Source organism: Pongo abelii, chromosome 13, assembly GCF_028885655.2.
Source record: "Pongo abelii isolate AG06213 chromosome 13, NHGRI_mPonAbe1-v2.0_pri, whole genome shotgun sequence".
NCBI lineage: Eukaryota > Metazoa > Chordata > Mammalia > Primates > Hominidae > Pongo > Pongo abelii.
The window spans coordinates 42,756,574-42,772,615 of record NC_071998.2 but is presented as its reverse complement, the minus strand read 5'-3'; the positions used below and the strand labels follow the sequence as shown (position 1 = coordinate 42,772,615).

The window sequence follows — 16,042 nt, the reverse complement described above, 5'->3', positions numbered from 1 at the left end:
CAGCCCTGTGGAATTCACCCATAGGAAAATTCCTCTTATCCTCACGTTCTGCAACCTGGGAATACTGTATTTTTGATACGTGGTTGGTTGAATTGGAGGATGCAGAACCCACAGATAGGGAGGGCTGACTGTATACTACTGGGCACATGCCCAAGAGAAATGAAAATGTATTTGCAGAAAAATGTGTACATGAATGTTCATAGCAGCGCCAAAAGTTAGAAACTTTTTGATAAATAAAATGTGGCATATACATACAATGCAATATTATTCAGCCAAAAAAGGAATGAAGTACTGACACATACTATAAAATGGATGAACCTGTTACAGGTGGCAGGTATCCAAGTTACCAGGGCAAATCTGTATGGGTCTGCAGCAACTTCAATTCTTGCCTCCTCAGAAGAAAGAATTTGACCGAGGGGCAATAAGGCAGAAAAAGAGACCGAGGCAAGTTTCAGAGCAGGAGTGGAAGTTTATTTAACAGGCCTTTAGGAAAGAAAGGAAAGCACGCTCGGAAGAGTCCCAAGCTGTCACTGAGGTCAACTGTGATACTGACCTTGATCCTAGGACTTTATAGGCTGGCTCCTTTCCCATGATTCTTCCCTTAGGGTGGGCTGCCTCCCTGCGCAGTGCCCTCCTTACCCTTGGGAAGTGAGCACAGCGCACTATGTAGGAAGTTGTATGCATGCCCATCTGAGGCTTTCTTCCCTTTTCCGATAGAGTCCCCCTGGAAGGTCATAATCCCCGATTTTGTGTCTTAATGCATATGCCCAGGAAGTTGCTTCTCCCTGTCACCTGCATTCAACGAGCACTTTAGTGCAACAGGTGTGGGCCATCAGGAAATGGCCTCTCCCTGGCACCGGCTGCCAATTTATCACTTTTAGAGGCAATGTGAGAAATGCCTAACCAACACCCCACATTCCTAGTGGGTGAGGGAAGGGCCCTCTCCTGCCCTGCTCATGTCTAACTACCTGTAACAAACCTTGCAAATATTAAGCCAGCCACCAAAAGACCATATAATTCCGTTTATATTAAACGTCCAGATTAGTTAAATCTAGAGAGACAAAGTAGGTTCCTGGTTGGCTAGGGCTGGAGGAGTTGGATCAGGGGTGACAGCTACAAGTTACAAGTTTCTTCTTTGGAGCTGTAAAAATGCTCTCAAATAGTGGTGATGGTTGCCCAAGCCTGTGAATATACTAAAAATCATTGAACACTTAAAATGGGTGAATTATATGGCATGTGATTACAGTCTAATAAATAAATAGTATGTCCTGCTGTATCCTTCAGGGCCTCTGAGAAATGGAGAGAGCTCCATCTGAAGCCAGACTGAGTTCCGATCCTGCTTCTATTTTCCCCGCAGGTAAATCCTTCCTCAACAGCAACACGGGGTGATACGCCCTATCTGGAAAGGTTGTTGTAATTTTTAAAAACGTTGAAAACATACATTAGGGTTAATCATGTAGTGTGTGATACACAGACGCTCTGAAACACTACGGCACACGCACACGAACATGGGGCCTCTGGGGAGGTTGTGAAAGAACCAGATCTGAAGGGCTGGTCGTGTCCCTGGTCTCGGCCCTCGCCCTCCTTGTTTCTTAGACTCTAAAGCAAGCAGGCAGCAGCAGTGCAGCCCTTGAACCCCAGTCAAGAAAAAGCCCTGCACCCCTTGGTCCGAGAGCCGCAAGGAACGGGGCCTCAAGCGCCTGGCGAGGCCGCCCTACCCGGCAGAGACAGTTGCTACGTAACTCGGGAACCAGAAACGCAGCCCCACCCGCTGCGGTTAACCGACAGCCGCAACAGTTCCCGCACCGCCCGGGTCGGAGAACAATGCTGCACCCTGCACGTAGAACCTCGCGGTGCCGCGCCCTGGGGAGGGCCTGCCCATGGCCTGCCGGGAAATGTAGTTTCTGAGGCCCCGCCCGCGCCGCCCCGCCGCTCGCCGGCCGGGCGCCCCAAGCAACTACAACTTCCATCATGCTCTGCGAGGCCTTGATCTCCAGGCTTTTGCAGGGAAGGGAGTGGGGCGAACATGGCTGAAGGAAGCCGAGGTGGCCCAACGTGTAGCGGGGTGGGTGGCAGGCAGGGCCCAGTCTCCGGCAGTGGCGGCTGCAACTTTCCAGAGTATGAGCTTCCCGAGCTAAATACGCGCGCTTTCCATGTGGGCGCCTTTGGGGAGCTGTGGCGGGGCCGTCTGCGCGGGGCCGGGGACTTGTCGCTGAGGGAGCCGCCGGCATCCGCTCCGCCTGGGAGCCAGGGGATTGCTGACTCCGACGGGGAGGATGCTGCGGTGGCCAGGGATCTGGACTGCAGCCTGGAGGCGGCGGCTGAGCTGAGGGCGGTGTGCGGGTGAGTGTGGAGCCAAGGGGCTGTTGCAGCTTGGGGTCAAACAGGGTGCAGCCTTGCTCGTGCGCTCCTCTGGGACTCATCCCTGAGAAGGGCCTGTGGTTTAGACCTGGGCTAGGAGTATTACCCTTTCAAAGCTTTCAACCCGCTGGAGCCTTCCTGGGACACCAGGAGAAGTCCTGGGACCCGAATGCACAGTTTCTATGAGTTGGAGCAAAGGGACAAGACAGCTGCATCAAAGACTAGTTTTTCCATTTGCTTATTCCAAGAGTGCTTGTTAATAATAGCAATCAGGGCAACAGTGACGTGTACCTGCCATTGACAGACACTTTGACAATGGAGGAACCTGAGTAATGGTGAAGCTGCGGGAGACTTCATCAGAGGAGTGTTAAAACCCCGACTAACTGGTTTCTTTTGGGGACCTTCCGGGTATTCTGTTACTGAAATATTTCTTAAAAGTGCCTTATTTGGGGATGAAAATATAAAAATAACTTTAATCTCTTTCTCCATTTAACAGTACTGGCTGCCTTCATCGGCCTTTTCATTATAAAATATAATCACAGAAATCGTTGTCTTAAGTTCTGGTCTCTCTGAGCCGCCTGCTGGATTTTATCTGACTTCGTAATTCAGTAATGTATTTAGGAAAACAACCCTAACTCGCTGTGAACCAGATGCAGAGTCGACCTTAAAGTATTGCTTTTCCTTTTTGTTTTAGCCTTGATAAACTGAAATGCCTTGGGGACGGTGAGGATCCAGAAGTCATTCCGGAGAATACTGACCTGGTGACTTTGGGGTATGGAGGACTTGGTTTTATGACCTATTTATTTAAACGTATTTTCAACATTATGTTTTGAAAAGTTAAAAGTACAATATTAATTGTTGTCTCTATACCCACCCCTTAAATTCAGCTTTTCTTAATATTTGACTATATTTACTTCAGCCGTGTGTATGGGATGCCTGCTGTGTGTTTTTTCATTTTGCTATCCCCCATTCAGTAAGTTAGACATGATAATTTATCCTTAAATACATAAGCATATAGCTTCTAAAAGTATCATTCTCCTACATAATTATTGTGGTATTATTATACCTAAGAAAACCGTAAATACATAATCTGTAATATTCAGTCCATATTCAAACTTGTGTTTATTTTTTAATATTTTCGAATGTGTGTTTATAGAGGTAATCTACTTAGATCTGGGGGGCAAGCTAAATACTCTGATAGTGTTTCTCAAACTATTTGTGGTAAAGGACAGTTTTTGTTTTTAAAAATTTTTAATCTTTGACAGATTTATACTTTGATAAAATACTATAAAAAGAATTACTAGAAAAATGGAATTAAAAAAGACAAACAATATAAGTTCAAATTTTTAATTAAATTCAATAGACTTAAAATTACTGTCAATGATAATGGAAGTTTCTAAATGCTTACTGTCATTTTCTGTACAGATTGGTTAACAAATATAGGTCATAGATGAATTCTGGTCTGCCTACCACTCTTTAAGAGGCACTGTTGTATGATAATATAGAGAAATTATGCATGTAATAGTGAAATTTATAATTTCCAATTTATAGTCCACTTGTTTCATATTACCTCAGCTATGTTCTGTCGTTCTTGATCCTACGCTATTATCCCCCTCAAATATTCAGGCAGTCATTTCAACTCTACTTGGGTTTTCTTTCATAATAACTGCCAAATCTGTTCCCCTGGTCCCAACTGCTAACTTTTACAGCAGCAACACCTGGAGCACTATGCAAGGTTCTTAACTGTCTTTGATAAGTACAGTCATTTCTCCCACTGATTTATCCATCATGCTATCGCCTGAGCATGCCATTTTGCTTAAAAATGGTCTATGGCCCTACATCTCCTATATGGAAAAATTTCAAACTCCTTAGCTAGACATTTGAAGCCTTCCACATATATCCCACATCTGCCTTCCAGATTTATTTTCAACCACTTTCTCTTTCAGATGGCTCAGGATGCATGTGGCCTCTCTCCCATCTGAAACATACCACTTCTGTGTTATGTTGTTATGTTGTGTTGCGTTATGTTATGTTATGTTATGTTATGTTTTATGTTATGTTATGTTATGTTATTTTTTTGAGATGCAGTCTCACTCTGTTGCCCAGGCTGGAGTGCAGTGAGTGGCGTGATCTCTGCCTACAGCAACTTCTGCCTCCGGGTTCAAGCGATTCTCCTGCCTCAGCCTCCGGAGTAGCTGGGATTATAGGCGCCTGCACCCTTGGCTGCCTAACTTTTTTGCATTTTTAGTAGAGACGGGTTTCACCAAATTGGCCAGGCTGGTTTCAACTCCTGATCTCATGTGATCCGCCCACCTCGTCCTCCCAAAGTGCTAGGATTACATGCATGAGCCGCCACACCTGGCCGATACCACTTCTTTAAAAACCCAAAGATTCCTTTCCAGATGACCACAACCCATCTTTCCCTTAGGAAACAGATGCATTTATACTGCCTTAAACTCTTAACATTTCTAAAGTCCTTGAAGGCTCAATGAGAGTCCAAACTCCCATCTGTGTATTGTTCTCAGGCCTATTATACTGCCTTGCTCCAATTGGTGCTCTGTAACTATTGTTGATTGATTAGTTGTATTTGTCTAAAATGCACATCTGATTGTTACTCCCTTGCCTAAAACCTTTTGATGTCCCTTAGACATCAGGCTGAAGCCACTACAGACTCTGAAGTCCTGAGTCTGTAGTGTCTCATAAAGGCCTCTAAGGAATGGACCTTGCTGTTTTCGTTTTGTTTTGTTTTTGAGATGGAGTTTCACTCTTGTTGCCCAGGCCTGAGTGCAATGGTGCGATCTTGGCTCACGGCAACCTCTGCCTCCTAGGTTCAAGTGATTCTCCTGCCTCAGCCTCCCAAGTAGCTGGGATTTCGCTTAATTTTGTACTTTTAGTAGGGACGGGGTTTCTCCATGTTGGTCAGGCTCCATGTTGGCCAACCTCTCGTGATCCGCCCACCTCGGCCTCCCAAAGTGTTGGGATTACAGTTGTGAGCCACCACACCCGGCCGACCTTGCTGATTTTTTTTCAGCTTTCTCTCTGCAGTGTTCCAGCCACACTGCACTGTGTTTCAGTTCCTCGAATGTGCTCTCTCGCTCCAGGCCTTTGCCCAAAACAGTCATTCTTGCTTATCTCCTGACCTTGCTGACTTCTCATCCTGGAAGTCTTAGCTAAAGGACTACAGACTCCATTTAGGTCATCTTGTATGCTCATGTGGCACCCTATGCTTCCCTATTGAAATGCTCATCACATCTGTAATATACGTGTTTAATTTTCTGTCTTCTTAGCTACACTTGGAAGTTCCTTAAGTTACATCTGCCACACTCACTGCTATATTACCAATTCCTAGAACTGTGGTGCGTAGTAGGGAGCCAACAAATATTTGTAGAATGAGTGGAATAAATGAAACTTTCAGAAGACTCAGGAAGTGATTTTTAGAGATAGACTGAAAAAAGAACGTTGATGATAATCATATTAAAGCAGACTTTTTGCTATAGTTAATAATATATTAATTTATAGTAATTTTGTTAAGCCATGTTAAATAGTAATTTTAAGACTACTTAAACATTACTTCCCATGACTACTTTGCACTACTAGGTCAACTGGATCTCCTTGGTTATCTTTTAGTCCCTCCAAACAGGATTTGTGGGTAGAATTATATATAATCTAATGTAAATCAGTACGGTATTCTTCAACTGGGGTTATTTTGATATAATGTGAAGCTAGTGTATTTAATACATGACCATTGTTAACCTTAATGGTCCTGCCAAAAAAAAATTAGACTTGTGGCAAAAGCCTAAATTTGTATCTCTATGCTTTATCTTTCTCTGAACCTTCCTTCTCCTCACCAGTAATTTAACATTATTATATTATAAAAATAAAACATAAATACATCATTTCTTTATTATGACATAAAATAAATTTCTGGTGCTTTTTCTTTCCCACATCAAATGAAAGAGCTCATTTTATGCATATAAGGGACGAAAGGTAGTTGGCAGATATTGATTCTTCCTTGATACATGTTGCTCCCTTAATCTATAGCAAACTACGTAGCTTCGGCAGTTTTGACATTTTTTTTTTTTTGACTACTTAGTTGGTTTTAATTCCTAGGAATAGGAGAGATAATTGTTAATACATGGGTGCTGCTAAAACTTACTTGTCATTCCAAAAGCTTCAGCAACATCATTTATTTATTTATTTATTTATTTTTAAACGGAGTCTCACTCTGTTGCCCAGGCTAGAGTGCAGTGGCTCAGTCTCTCCTCACTGCAACTTCTGCCTCCTGGGCTCAAGTGATTCTTCTGCCTCAGCCTCCCGAGTAGCTGGGATTACTGGCGTGTGCCACCATGCCTGGCTAATTTTTTATATTTTTAGTAGAGATGGGGTTTCACCATTTTGACCAGGCTAGTTTCAAACTCCTGACCTCAAGTGATCTGCCGGCCTTGCCCCAAAGGGCTGGTATTACAGGCGTGAGCCACCACGCCCAGCCCTTCAGCAACATTACTTTTAATACAATAGAAATTTTAGATTATTCTGCCCATCCCCCTCACTTTTGTGACCAAGAAAGCACTGTTTGCAGGTCCAGTAGGTACTGTTTAAAGGCTAACAAAGGGAACTTACAGAGTCCTGCAAAAACAAAAGAACCAAGAAATTGGAGAACTCCAAACTCCTATCCCACCAAACCAACCACAAATGATTTTTTTAAAAAACTCAGGGTGGAGTGCTTGAGGTCAGGAGTTCAACACCAGCCTGGCCAATATGGTGAAACCCCACCTCTACTAAAAATACGAACATTAGCTGGGCGTGGTGGCACCCGCCTGTAGTCCCAGCTACTCAGGAGGCTGAGGCAGGAGAATCACTTGAACCCTAGAGGTGGAGGTTGCAGTGAGCTGAGATCGCGCCATTGCACTCCAGCCTGGGTGACACAGCAAGACTCTGTCTCCAAAAAAAAAAAAAAAAAAAACCTCTCAAACAACTCTCATATCTGAAGATCTGAAGTTGACTAGAATGACAGAAAAGAGCACCATCAAACTGGGAATCTTGTAAACTATCACTGTGCCCCGGATGTTACAAAAATGAGCAAGAGGAAATAAAATCTAACGAGAGCTTATTGTAGATAATTAGGAAATAACTGTTTATACAGATCAACTTTGGAGACTACCTGTTTCCACGTGGAAACAGGTAAAGCATGTAAGTCTAGCCGGTCGTGGTGGCAGGCGCCTGTAGTCCCAGCTACTCCGGAGGCTGAGGCAGGAGAATAGCGTGAACCCGGGAGGCGGAGCTTGCAGTGAGCGGAGATCACGCCACTGCACTCCAGCCTGGGCGACAGAGCGAGACTCTGTCTCAAAAAAAAAAAAAAAAAAGAGAAAGCCTATAAGTCTATACTCCAAACAGAATTGAATATACTCAAATAAACATTTGAAGGTATAAAAATGTTTACTTTGGCTCAGAATTTTTAAAACTATTAATAAGAATGGAAATGATGACTAAAGGAGAAATGAAAAAAGAGTTGATGAAACATAGGGAAGAAATGGAAGAAAAAGACAATTACCTCATGAGTGAATAAATTGTAAGATACCTAAGGGAAAACAGACTGAAATGAAAGCAAGAGGCAATGAAGAAAGGCATAAAAACAACCAAGATAATTGAAAATGACAAAGAAAAAAGTAAGATGAATCCGAGAAAGTAGAGAATGGTAGGTAGATAGGCAAAGACATAATATTCATATTATCAGAGTCCCTGAAGAAGAAAAAGAAATGGAACATAATTCATATTTAAAAACATAATCCAGCAAAAGTTTCCAGAAATTGAAAAAAAAAAGCTAAATCTAGAAAGGGTTCACTAGGTACCTGGAAAAATTAACCCAGACTTACTGACTTTTGGGATATATTTTAGTAAAACTATTAGATTTCAGAGATAAAGATGAAATCATCAAGTCTTCTGTGCAAAAAGAACACATAATTTACAAAGGCAAACTTACAGAAAGCATCACGTGTTGAAAAACTGACATACAAAGCAAGGCAACATAGAGCAGTGTTTTTTTTTTAAAGCTCAGTGAAGGTGTGAATTTAAGGATTTTATATCTAACTGAATGTTCTCAAATGTCAAGGTTATAGAAAAAGAGTTTTCGACATACGAAAACCTGGATAATTTCTGTACCTGCTGGCCATTTCTGAGGAATATACAAGAGAATGAGCTTTATCCAACCAATTGATGACTGGGAAATTTTCAGCAAAAGGACTAATACAGAGAGGATGAGGGTGGAAGATTTGTGTAACTGTTGAGTATTGTAACAAAGTACAGTATTGCAACTAAAATGATGGAAGGAGAAAAATGGATAATGTGTGGGCGATAGATGGGTTTTAAAGACTACTGCAGAGGAAAAAAAACCTGACACACCAGATAGTAAAGTGTTAAATAAGAAAATGGGTAACTATAGGATTTTAAAAATGTGAGTACAAAGGTAACCAGTAGAACAATAATAGAAATACCAACTCCCCCTCAATTTCTAAAAAATAAATGGAAAAGAAGGGTACACATTTCATAATGAAAAACAGCTAATACAACAAAATATAAATAATTAGAAAATATTGTGATAAGAGTTGAGACCAAATACATCAGTCTTAAGCAACCTATTAAAAAAGGATTTTCAATTTGACTTGTAAAACAAAAATCTTGGGGCGACAAGAGACACATCTAAAATAAAATGATTCAGAAAAGCTAAAAATAAAGGGTTAGACAAAAGTATACGAAGTAAATGGAAACAAAAATTGAGCAGGAGTAGTGATGCTGATATCAGACAAATAGTATGCAAGCCCCAAAGTATTACATGTGATAAAGGACACTTTTTAATTTATATCTTATGGAGGTACGTATACATAAAATTTGCTCCCTGCTAATGAGAACTGTATGACATGTTTACAAAAATTGATTATGTATTAGGTCACAAAGGAAACATCAATGACATTCATAAAATAGAATATTACTAACAGGTTGCGTGCAGTGGCTCATGCCTGTACTCTCAACACTTTGGGAGGCCAAGGTGGAAGGATTGCTTGAGCCCTCGAGTTTGAGAACAGCCTGGGCAAGATAGGGAGAACCTGCCTCTACAAAAAATAAAAACAATTAGCCAGCTGTGGTGGCACACACCTGTGCTCCCAGCTACTCAGGAAGCCGGGGTGGAAGGATCACTTGAGCCTAGGAGATTGAGGCTGAAGTGAGCCATGATTTTACCACTCCACTCCAGCCTGGGCAACAGAAAAAGACCCTGTCAAAAAAACAAAAAGAAAATAAATTTCCAGCTCAGAAAACAAAAAAAGAACAACAAAGTAAGTGAAAAGAAAATACTAGAAAGGAAATAATAAAGATAACAGAAATTCATGAGGAAAATAGTACTTTTTGTCCCAGCAATCCCATTTCTAGTAATTTATACCAAAGGTACCCCTCCAACAATATGAAAATACATGTGTTCAATACTTACTAGTGATGTTTAGCTTGTTTCTGTCTGCTTGTTATTCCTTGAATTATCGTTTGTAATTGCAAAATATTTGAAATACCTTAAATATACAGACGTAGGAGAGGTGAGTGTTGAATACACTATGGGAAATCCACACTGTAATATTTTGCAGCTAGAATAAAGGACGAGGAAGGATTAACTCAGAGTAATTTCCAGTACATTCTATTAAGTGAAAAAAGCAAAGTCCTGAAGTATATGCCACCTTTCATGTAAGAAAGCTGTGCCAGGTGTAGTTTATTGGCTCTCATCTTCAAACTTACCTCTTTTTCTTGCTCTGTAAAAATGGACCTTGGCCTTTTAAATACTTTTCTTTTGCCAACTAGCACATCGTTAAGCTTTGTCAGTGAAGGGCAATGGAGAGAATTTTCAGGAGTCTCAAGGGTTTTGCTTCCTGATCTGATGTGCTGGCTCAGCAGGATCCTGCAGTGCATACAGCTTCCCCAGTGCCCAGCTCCTGCAATACACTGCAGTCTGAAGCACCCCGCGCCCAGCAGCTTTCCCTGCCAACCCCATTTCCCTCCACAGCTACCCTGAACAGGTTTTCCTAGTGCCCTTGAGGGTGGATTTCCAGCAAGTTCCACTGATGCAGTACCATAGCAACTTCTTTCTCCAGCTCCTCTGGATCTCAGTCCTTGGAAGAAAAAAGGACTTCCTTGTGCTCTTTCTCAGCCCTAGGGGTAGGGTGCTCCTTCTGTTTGCTATTATTCTATACTTTAGTGTTCCCCTTTACTGCTTCCTTGCCAATCCCTCATTATTCCAATCCTCTGTTAAAGTTATTGAATCCTTAACCTTTGTTCAAATTGCTGTTCTTTTTGTCTTCCTAATTGAACTCAGATTGATACAGGAGATAAAAGAGTATACACAAATATCTGTCTATTTGAACAAAGGAAATGGAAAGGATGAACCAAAACTGTAGAGACTGATTGCCTGCATGGGTGGGTGGGAAAGGGGTGGAAAGAAGGGAGGGAATGGGAACAGGTTAGTAGGGACAAACAGGGAGTGACACTTTTGACTCTTAGGGTCATAGTGATGTGTCACATATTTTTTGCATACCCCAAATGTAATCAGAATTAAAACCAACTAGGATGTAGGGGGAACTCAAAACTGAATTCAAAAACTAAAAAATAAGGCTAGTTGTATTACAGATGTGTAATATAACACCACTGAAAAGGGTGGGGAAGAAAGAACTAAAGTCTGTATTAAAGCCTGTCTTTTTTTTTTTTTTTTTTTTTTTGGTGCACTTCATGAATTTGCATATCATCCATTTGCAGGGGCCGTGCTAATCTTAAATATATTGTTCCGATTTTTAAATAATAAAATGCTACCAAAAGCATGTCTTGATATAATGTAAAGGTGAAGACAAAACTGTTTATAAGTTAGTATTTCTCACAGGGGTATAGGTTAGCAATTCTGTAACTATTTTATGTATTTACTAGAATTGAACAAATCATAGGTTGCCGACAGTGAAAGCTGGATTTCTCACTTATGGAGAAAGAAGTTATAAACAAGGAAATGTTAAAGGCTAAAATGAATCCTGTGGTTTTAGTTTGAGATCAGAAGTATCAATATAAACTCATAGTTTTAAATGTATAACAGTAAAATACAGAAATACAGATATTTATACATGTATAGGTTAGTATACATACATATATTTCCTGCCTATCTCAGCTGAGAGGCCTAGAAGCAGTGACTCCAGTAACAATGAGAATGCCTAGAACCCAGATACTGGTCTCTAAACACCTTTTTCCAGTAAAGGAACTAGGGCTCTTACAAGTGCTTGATTCTAGGGATGAGACAAGAAAAATACAGGATGGACCTTAAGCATCTTGTGGTGCCAGGAAGTAAGGGAATATTCAAAAAATAAAAAATAATTTTAAAAAGGAGAGTACTTGCTGAAAGAACGGGAGCTCCTAATGATAAAGCTGTACCGATTTGAACAACAAAATAATGATAGTATTAGATTTTAACCCCAGAATAAAACAATTATCTGTAGGTTCATACTAATAGAAATGATGAAATAAACAGATGGGAGGAAAGAGGCAGGTCTTCCTCAAAATATAATTCAAATGAATAAATATAGAAGAAAGTAAAGACAGAATTGCTATTAGGCATACACCACAGTAATGTTGCAGACAAAATCTATCAGTGAATGCTAAAATTCATGGGTGAAATTTGAGGAGAAACAAGATTTGCATAGTGTCAAAGTATCTCCCCCAAAATATTTACCAAGCTCATAGAAAATAAAGTGTCTTTCTGGTGCAGGAACCTGGCAGACAGAAACAAGCTAAACATCACTAGTAAGATGTCTTATTAATATCATGAACCTCTTGTTATGATATAATGAGAAGGACATCATTGTAGTATTCTTACCAAAATGCTAAATTTATTCGTATCATGAGGAACTAGCGGTCAAACCCAAATTGAAGGACATTCTATAAAATAACTGATTAGAGCTCTTTGAAATTGTCAAGATCATGAAAGATAAGGAGAGACTGAAGAACTTTAACAAACTCAAGGAGACTAAGGAAAAATAACAGATGCCATGTGGGATCCTGGATAGGAATCTGGAACAGAAAAAAAAAAAACGAGTAAATTAAAAATTGTGTGAAATTTTAAAAAGGCCTGTAGCTAATAATATTGTATAAGAATTTATTTCCTGTTTTCAATAATTGTCTCATGATCAAGTAAGATGTTGACATAAGGGAAGCTGAACAAGAGATAGAAAGGAACTTTTTCCTGTTTTTGCTACTTAAAATTAGTTCAAAATAAAAAAACTTGAATGTTAAATATGTTTTTGAAGCCCGAATAACGAATGTTGAACTTTGATTTTTTTTTTTTCTTTTACATCTACAACAGGGTTAGAAAAAGGTTCTTGGAACATCGGGAGGAAACCATTACAATAGATCGAGCCTGCAGACAAGAAACATTCGTTTATGAGATGGTAATTAAGAGTCTCATCTTTTTCACCCTTTTCTCTTAAAACAGTAAACCGACATTGGCTGAGGGTTAGTAATGACAGTATGGTAGCTTTATACTGGATATGCTTAGTTGAAAACAAACTAGAGAAACTCCTTTGAGTCTGGGAACTAGTGAGAGAAGAGGACCCTTAGAACTCAAGTGACCACATATTTGACTTTTTCAGATCTCTGCCTTTATTCTTGTTTGGTTTTATCTTGCTTTCGGTATTAGGCTAAATTTATGCCTTTTCACTACCCTATTTCTGGTCTTTTTGTTCTGCTCCTGATTTTGGTTTAACCACATTCTCAATCCTCATCTATTATCTCTTGTGTAAAACTTTGGGAAAATTTAAGATGATGACTCTTGAGGAATTAGGAGCTAGTAGACACGATGAGTTCAGAATCAACGTGCTAGGCACTGTGCTGGCACTTGATCATGCCTACAGGCACCTATTGTCTCTCCCACTTATTTTACTTTTATTGTGGTAAAATTTACCTAACATAAAATTTACCATTTTGATCATTTTAAAGTGTTCAATTAAGTGGCAATAAGTACATTCACAACGCTGTAAATCATCACCACTATTTCCAGAACTTTTTCATCATCCCAAACAGAAATTCTGTACCTATTAAGCAATAACTCACCAGTTTTCCCTCCTGCAGCCCCTGCTAACGTCTATTCTACCTTCTTTCTCTATGAATTTGCCTATTCTAGATATCTCATGTAAGTGGAATGCTTTTTTGTCCTTTTCTTTATGGCTTTTTTTTTTTTTTTTTTAAACAGAGTCTCGCTGTGTCGCCCAGGCTGGAGTGCAGTGGTGCCATCTCAGCTCACTGCAGTCTCCGCCTCCTGGGTTCAAGCGATTCTCCTGCCTCAGCCTTTTAAGCAGCTGGGATTATAGGTGCCTGCTACCATGCCTGGCTAATTTTTGTATTTTTAGTAGAGACAGGGTTTCATCATGTTGGCCAGGCTGGTCTCGAACCCTTGACCTCAAGCAGTCTGCCCACTTCGGCCTCCCAAAGTGCTAGGATTACAGTCGCACGGCACCCAGCCTATGGCATATTTTACGTAGCATAGTGTTTTATAGGTTCATCCATATTGTAACATGTATTAGAACTTCCTTCCTTTTTATGGCTGAATAATACCTATTGTATGTATATACCACGTTTTGTTCTATTTATCCGTTGATAGACATTTGGGTTGTTTCTTCTATCTTTTGGCTATTGTGAATAATGTTGCTATGAAAATTGGTATACAGATATCTTTTTAAGTCCTTTTTCATTTATTTTGCATCTGCCCCTAGGAGTGGAATTGATGGATTGTATGGTTAATTCTGAGAAACCTGTTTTTCATAGCAGTGATACCGTATTACATTCCCATCAGTAATACGTGAAGGTTCCACTTTCTCCATGTACTTGTGAACATGTTTTCTAGCTTTTTTTAATAATAGCCATCCTTGTGGGTGTGAAGTAGTATCTCATTGTGGTTTCGATTTGTATTTCCCTAATAACTTCTGATGCTGAACATCTTTTTATTTGGTTTTTGGCCATCTGTATATTTTCTTTGAAAAAGATCTATTAAAATATTTTGTCCATTTTCAAATTGGGTTGTTCATCCTGTTGAGTTACAAAGAGTTCTTGGCCGGGTGCCATGGCTAACGCTTGTAATCCCAGCACTTTGGGAGGCCGAGGCGGGTGGATCACCTGAGGTCAGGAGTTGCAGACCAGCCTGACCAACATGGCGAAACCCTGTCTCTACTAAAAATACAAAAATTAGCCGGGTGTGGTGGCATGCCCCTGTAATCCCAGCTACTCGGGAGGCTGAAACAGGAGAATTGCTTGAACCTGGGAGGTGGAGGTTGCCGTGAGCCAGTATCATGCCACTGCACTCCAGCCTGAGCAACAGAATGAGACTCTGTCTCAAAAAAAAAATTAGCCGGGCATGGTGGCAGGCGCCTGTAATCCCAGCTACTCTGGAGGCTGGCAGGAGAATCACTAGAACCCAGGAGGCGTAGGTTGCAGCGAGCCCAGATTGTGCCATTGCACGCCAGCCTGGGCAACAAGAGTGAAACTCTGTCTAAAAAAAAAAGAGTTCTTTGTATATTCTGGATACTAGACCCTTACCATATAAGTAATTTAAAAATATTTTATCCCATTCCATATATTGTCTTTTTACTTACTTTTCTTTTTTTTTTGAGACAGAGTTTCACTCTTGTTGCCCAAGCTAGAGTACAATGGAGCAATCTCAGCTCACTGCAACCTCCATCTCCCAGGTTCAAGTGATTCTCCTGCATCTGCCTCCTGAGTGGCTGGGATTACAGGTGTCCGTCCCCACGCCCAGCTAATTTTTGTATTTTTAGTAGAGATGGGGTTTCACCATGTTGGCTAGGATGGTCTCGAACTCCTGACCTCAGGTGATCCATGCGCTTCGGCCTCCTAAAGTGCTGAAATTACAAGCATGAGCAACCACAGTCAGCCTTTTTACTTTCTTGATACTGTTGGATGTACAAAAGTTTTTAAATTTGATGAAGTCTAGTTTATCTTTTTCTTTTGTTGTCCTTGCTTTTGGTGTCATACTTAAAACATTGCCAAATGCAGCATCATGAAGATTTTCCCATATGTTTTCTTCTAGGAGTTTTATAGCTTTAGCTCATAAGTTTGTCTTTGATCAACTTTGAGTTGATTTTTATATATGATGTAAGGTAAGGGTTTGATTTCATTCTTTTGCATATAGCTATCTATTTTTTGCAGACTGTCCTTTCCCTAGTGAATGATCTTGCCACTTTTGTCCAAAGTCAGTTGACCATATAAGTTTCATTGTTACATTCTATTGGTCTAGATTCTAACCTAGAACTACACTGTTTTGATTACTTTGGCTTTGTAGTAAATTTTGAAATCAGGGAGTGTGAGTCCTCCAACTTTGTTCATGTTTTTCAAGATTGTTTTGACTATTCAGAGTCCCTTGAAATTCCCTATGAATTTTAGGATGGGTGTTTCTGTTTTTGGAAAAAATGCCATTGGGATTTTGATAGGGATTGCATTGAACCTGTAGATTACTTTGGGGGAGTATTGAGATCTTAATGATATCAAGTCTTCCAATCCATGAATGAGATTTATTTCCATTTATTTAGATATTTAATTTCTTACAGCAGTTTTTTTTTTTTTTTTTTTTTTTTTTTTTGAGACGAAGTTTTGCTCTTGTTGCCCA

The 16,042-nt window shown here is 40.3% G+C and overlaps 1 protein-coding gene and 1 non-coding gene across 5 annotated transcripts in view; one reads left to right on the top strand and one right to left on the bottom strand.

Moving 5' to 3' along the window:
* Positions 1-1,776: 1,776 nt before the first annotated feature.
* The window catches only part of SNAPC3 (small nuclear RNA activating complex polypeptide 3), a 44,425-nt gene continuing 30,159 nt past the window's right edge, over positions 1,777-16,042 (top strand). For 3 of the 4 annotated variants that reach the window (XR_008509625.2, XR_008509624.2, XR_655697.4), the window contains exons 1-3: positions 1,808-2,343; positions 3,056-3,133; positions 12,734-12,818. Coding sequence is in view for 1 of the 4 variants with exons in the window: in XM_002819781.6 (XP_002819827.4) it covers positions 2,027-2,343; positions 3,056-3,133; positions 12,734-12,818 (480 nt within the window). In the remaining 3 variants the exon portion in view is untranslated. Of the gene's footprint in view, positions 2,344-3,055; positions 3,134-12,733; positions 12,819-16,042 lie in introns of all 4 variants that reach the window. The other variant, XM_002819781.6, reaches the window with a different exon arrangement.
* On the bottom strand, positions 11,104-11,211 carry LOC112135013 (U6 spliceosomal RNA). The gene has a single exon (XR_002916334.3). It is a non-coding gene; the product is annotated as a U6 spliceosomal RNA (small nuclear RNA).